This window comes from Quercus suber, unplaced genomic scaffold (genome assembly GCF_002906115.3).
Source record: "Quercus suber isolate HL8 unplaced genomic scaffold, Cork oak 2.0 scaffold_95, whole genome shotgun sequence".
Lineage (NCBI taxonomy): Eukaryota > Viridiplantae > Streptophyta > Magnoliopsida > Fagales > Fagaceae > Quercus > Quercus suber.
The window spans coordinates 1,333,226-1,339,399 of NW_027069560.1; the positions used below are offsets into that span (position 1 = coordinate 1,333,226).

A 6,174-nucleotide genomic window follows, 5' to 3' on the forward strand; every position below is an offset into this window, starting at 1 on the left:
CCGAGATCGCCAATCAGCGCCCGTCACACAATCGCCTTCCATCCAACATATACATTCCATGGCAGCCGCTATGGCGAAGTTAACTCGTCAAAACCAAGAGTTGACTAAGGAGATAGAGAGGTAGCGTCGTGAAGGATATGCTGAAGAACAAGCCTAGAGTCAAGAAGATAGAGGGGGAAGTGCTGAGCCCGAGAATCAATCAAGGGGCACTGCTTCAAGAAGGGTGCCACACTTGGAGAAGGAGATGGATCAGATGAGGAAGGTTATGGACGAGATGAAGGAAAACATGAGAAGGGCAAATCTCGTAGAGGATTTGGTTCACTAAACAGATTCCCTTTTCATGGCTTCCATCAATGGTCATCCCTTACCCCCAAAGTTCAAAATGCCTTCCTTGGATTCATATGATGGAACGCGTGATCCTTTCGATCATATCGCTACTTTCAAGACTACAATGCATCTCTAAGGCGTTCCAGACGAGATTATGTGCAGAGCCTTCCCTACCATCCTTAAGGGACCAGCGCGAGTGTGGTTCAGCAAAATACCCTCGAATTTAGTAAGTTCTTTCGAGGAGCTAAGCAAATTATTTGTTAATAATTTCATTGGGGGACAGAGACACAAGCGTTCCTTGTCCAGCTTGTTAACCATAGAGCAAGGAGAGAATGAAAGCCTGTGTTCCTTCATCATACGCTTCAACAGGGAAACCCTAACAGTAGACGAGGTGGACGGCAAGCTACAATTGGCAGCCTTCCATAATGGGGTTAACTCAGACTTATTCATTCACAAGTTGTATGAAAAAGAGCCCCAGTCCATGGCTGAACTCGTCTATTCAGCCCAAAACTTTATGAACGCAGAAGACGTGATCATAGCTAAGAAGAGAAAGAGATCTGAAAGAATGGAAGTCAACCCCATGCGTCACTCTGAACAAGGGCCTCGTCCAAAGAAGGGACGAACGGAAGATAAAAAGGATCGAGACAGAGATAACAGGAAGGCAGGCCCATCAACAAGGAATCAGAACTACACACCCTTAAATGCCCCACTCGATCAAATGCTCATGCAAATCAAGGATGATCCTTCCTTGAAATGGCCAGAAAAGATGAAAGGAAATCCTAACAAGCACAATAAGAATAAATATTGTCGCTTCCACAGAGATCATGGGCATGACACAGACGAGTGTTATGACTTAAAGCAGCAGATTGAGAATCTCATTAGACAAGGAAAGTTGAGGCACTTCGTTGGAAGGGATCATAAAGATGAAAAATTGAAAGCAAAATTGGAAGAGTCATCACGACCCCCTCTCCGAGAAATAAGGGTTATCATTGGTGGGACTTCGACAGGACAATCTTCCAAAGCAAAGAAGACGTATCTCAAAGTGGTGAAAAACGTCCAACTCTCTAGACGATCCCCAAGGACGAAGGATACAGACGAGCCAACCATCTCTTTCACGGACGAAGAAGTTGAGAGGATCCATCATCCACATGACGATGCAATTGTCATTACCCTACTCATCGCAGAGTATACAACCAGGAGGGTATTGGTGGATAATGGAAGCTCAGTGGATATATTGTACTATCCTACCTTCTAGCAGATGAGGCTTGGACGAGATCAACTTCGTCCAGCATGTTCACCACTGATAGGATTCGGAGGAATGAAAGTGCAACCCGTAGGCACCATTACATTGCTTGTAATGGTGGGGTCATACCCGCAACAGATAACTAAGTAAGTGAATTTTCTTGTGGTGGATTGTTCATCCTCATACAATGTCATCATTGGAAGACCAACCTTAAACAGTTGGAAGGCGGTAACATTTACCTACCATCTATCTCAAATTCCCTACGAATTGCAGGATTGGATAAGCACAAGGATATTAGTTGGCAGCCAGAGAGTGTTATCTAGCCATGTTGGCTGTGGATGAGCAGATGCAGACTATGAGTATAGAAGAAAGAAGAATTGTTACAGAACCGACTGAAGTATTGGAAGATGTTTTGTTACAAGGAAATAATCCTGAGAAGTTCACCAAAATTGGAACAAGTATGAAGGAGAAGGCGAAAGAAGACCTCGTCCAGTTTCTGAGGAAGAATACCATTGTTTTTGCATGGAGTTATGACGACATGCCTGGTATTGATCCAAGTGTAATTACTCATCGATTAAATGTGTTCCCCTCTTCTAAGCCTGTTCGACAAAAGAAGAGGGTGTTTGCTCCTGAAAGAGACAAGGCTATCAAGGAAGAGGTTCAGAAACTGACCACAGCACAATTCATCCGGGAAGTCTATTACCCGGATTGGTTAGCAAATGTAGTGATGGTGAAGAAGGCAAATGGCAAGTGGAGGATATGCATAGACTTCACTAACTTGAACAGGGCTTGCCCTAAGGATAGTTATCCTTTGCCACGCATTGATCAATTGGTGGATTCTACAGCTGGCCATCAGTTGTTGAGTTTTATGGACGCCTTCTTAGGATATAATCAGATAAAGATGGATAAGGCTGACCAAGAAAAGATATCGTTTATTACCAGTCAAGGTTTGTTTTGTTACAAAGTGATGTCCTTCGGTTTAAAGAACGCAGGGGCAACTTACCAAAGGTTGGTGAATCACATGTTCCGTCCACAGATAGGACGAAATGTGGAGGTGTACGTGGACGACATGCTTATGAAGAGCTTAGACGAGGGAAGCCACTTGGACGATCTTTAAGAAACCTTTGAAACACTTAGGCGATACAAGATGAAGCTGAACCCACGTAAATGTGCATTCGAGGTATCGTTAGGAAAGTTTTTAGGATTCATGGTTTCAAAGAGAGGAATTGAGGCGAATCCAGACAAGATCGAAGCCATATTGAACATGGAACCACCGAAGAACATCAAGGAAGTCCAATCCCTAACCAGACGAGTTGCAGCTCTGAACAAGTTTGTTTCAAAAGCCACTAACAAGTGTTTGCCCTTTTTCAAAATTCTCAGGAATGCATTTGAATGGACGAACGAGTGTTAGAAGGCCTTCTAGGACCTAAAGCACTATCTTACCATGGCTCCATTGTTAAGTCTGTCCATGCTAGGAGAGAAACTATATCTCTACTTAGCAGTGTCCCCACATACCATGAGTTCAGCATTGATCAGGGAGGAGGAAAAGGTGCAAAAGCCTGTGTACTACATTAGCCGAGTATTAAGAGGAGCAGAAAGAAGGTGCCCACTGATAGAGAAGTTAGCTTTTGCGCTAATAACAACTTCCAGGAAGTTAAGACATTACTTCCAAGTTCATGTCATCAATGTCATGACAGATCATCCACTTAGGAAGGCAATGAACAAACTAGAAGCTATAGGACGACTAATTCAATGGCAGTCGAGCTTAGTGAATTTGACATTTGGTACCAACCGAGAACTGCAATAAAGGCTCAAGCCCTGGTAGATTTCATTACAGAATTCACTCTAAGTTATGAGGACTTAGGTGGAAAAGAAGACAATAACAAGTGGGTCGTCCATGTAGATGGATCGTCTACACTGCGTGTAGGAGGTATAAGAGTTGTTTTGCAGTCACCAGAAGGGGATAAATTGAAGTACAAGGTTTGCTTGCAATACTAGATAACTAATAATGAAGTGGAGTATGAAGCCCTTCTTAAAGGGTTGGAGTTGGCTAAATCTGTAGAAGCAGACTCAATACTCGTCCTGGAGACTCACAGTTGGTTACAGGCTAAGTAAATGGGACATGTGAAGCCAAGGAAGATAGAATGAGAAGATATTTAAAGAAAGTGGTACGCCTTGTGAAGAAATTCAAAGAAGCTAATTTCGTTCAAATCCCGAAGGAAGAGAACATAGAAGCAAATATTCTGAGGAAGGAAGCCTCCGCTAATGAAGCGATGGACAAGTTTGATGAAATACAATACATGCCAAGCATAGACCTCCCAGAAATGTTGCAGATAGAAGGTGAAGAGAAGTAGATGACCTCGATAGTATCATACCTGAAGGACAGAAGGCTTCTAGAAGGGAAGGACGAAGCCAGGAAGCTCAAAGTTAAATCAACCAGATACATCCTTATGGACGAAGTGCTGTACAAAAGAGGTTTTTCACAACCATACCTGAGGTGTTTAGCCCCAGACGAGGCGAATTACATGTTGAGAGAAGTTCATTCAGGAGCATGTGGTAACCATTCAGGAGCTAAATCACTCGTCCACAAGGTCATCCGTGCAGGGTACTATTGGCCAACCATCCAAGCTGATGCTAAGGCATATGTTAGGGTATGTGATCAATGTCAATATTTCAGTAATATTCCTAGACAGCCGTCAGAATACCTTACCCCAATGATAGCCCTTTGGCCTTTTGCACAGTGGGGTTTGGATATACTAGGTCCCTTCCTTAGTGGAACTAGATAGATGAAGTTTTTGGTGGTAGGAATAGATTATTTCACTAAGTGGGTGGAAGCTAAACCCCTAGCGAAAATTACACAACAGAATGTCAAAAACTTCGTCTGGAAGAGCATTGTATGCAGATTTGGAGTACTTAGGGTGCTAGTGTCTGACAATGGATGACAGTTTGACAACACACCCTTCAGGGAATTTTGTGAACAACTAGGAAGCAAGAATCATTATTCTTCACCCTCCCACCCACAGGCCAATGGACAAGCAAAAGTAGCAAACCGATTCTTGTTGAAGATCATCAAGACTTGGCTTAAGGGGGCAAAGGGAGTATGGCCAGATGAACTACTAGGTGTTTTGTGGGCTTACAAAACAATGGCGAGAACCCCCACTGTGGAAACTCCTTTCAAACTAGCTTATGGGAGTGAAGCAGTCATACCTGCAAAAGTGCACATGGCCAGCCATAGGGTGGTGAAGTATCAAGATGAAGAAAATGAGGAGCAGATTCGTCTTAACCTCGATCTTGTAGACGAGGCAAGGATGGACACAGAGCAAAGAACTACAAGATACAAAAATTTCATGGCAAGGCAGCATGATGCCATGGTGAAACCTAGGCGGTTCAACATTGGCGATCTCGTCCTGAAGAAGGTTTCTTTGGCCACCAAAAACCCAGCTCACGGGAAGCTGGGACCAAATTGGGAAGGACCTTATAGGGTTATCAACTGTAAGAGGAAATGATCCTACTACTTGGAAGCCCTAGATAGAAGGAAGCTGGAACACCATTGGAATGTTGAACACCTAAGAAGGTACTATCAATAAAGGGCCATCCATGGACAAACATTACCTCAGGATGAACTCTATGGACGTTTGAAGTAATTTATCACTTCAAGTGTTATTTTCTTGTGTTTGCTTATTACTACTATTGTGTTTTAAGTGTGTAAGTGTTGTGTTACTCATGGACGAAGTTATGTTGTACCAGTATTTTTAATTTCCTATAGGCACTAGCTCTCAAGCATGTGCCATGATTGTGGACGAATGATTACATAGTATGGATTTCCAAATATATATATATGATGAATTTCCAAGTATATGTATGATTGTATGGGAATCCTCCATTTTCTATGATTCAAGATGATCCACGGAAGGCAAAAGGCCAAAGACGAATAAAGTCCTTCGCCACAAGGATGTACCGTCTATAAGATTTCCTTCAAATAAGGATAAAGCATGAAAAATAAATCTAAGGTATGTCCGTCCAAGACCAAGACGAGATTAAACCAAAGGTATGTTCATCTAAGCTCAAGACGAGATTAAACCTAAGGTATCTCTGTCTAAAAGCTCGAGGCGAGATAAAACCTTTGGTACAATCGTCTAAAACATGGACGAACCTAAACAACCAAGCAATCCAGCACATGGACGAGCATTCGCTAAAATTACTTTCAGTAAGGATGAATAAATAATCACCCCAAGTTTGAGTAAATGATAGAGCTAGCCAAAAGACGATGTTCATGGACGAATTGCACATGAATGTGTTTAAGAATCATTTTTAATCTAGCTTTGTGATGAAGGAAGAACTTCGTCTATAAACTCAAGACGAGATAAAATGTTTTCCTAATGGAATGGACGATACCAATAAAGTATGTCCTTAAATCCTTAAAACATATTCAAACATGATAAAAACAATAAAAGTAAAAAGCATTCATTCATTCATAAAATTCTAAGGGTAAACGACCACAATCCAAAAACCCTTGGAAGTAGAGTAATAGTTCATAAAACTCATCCATAAATTTGGACGAGGGAATTGTACTTGAATAACTTTTAAAAGAAATAAAGCCCAAA

General features: G+C 42.0%; 1 protein-coding gene across 1 annotated transcript; it reads left to right on the forward strand.

The window, feature by feature from the left end:
• The first annotated feature begins 808 nt into the window (after positions 1 to 808).
• On the forward strand, positions 809 to 1,582 carry LOC136068018 (uncharacterized). Its single transcript, XM_065774613.1, has one exon. The coding sequence runs from the start codon at positions 809 to 811 to the stop codon at positions 1,580 to 1,582; it is 774 nt and encodes a 257-aa protein (XP_065630685.1).
• Positions 1,583 to 6,174: the final 4,592 nt, after the last annotated feature.

Bases quoted from the DNA above. Each gene is read 5' to 3' on its own strand.
- LOC136068018 (XM_065774613.1), top strand. From the start codon at position 809: ATGGCTGAACTCGTCTATTCAGCCCAAAACTTTATGAACGCAGAAGAC.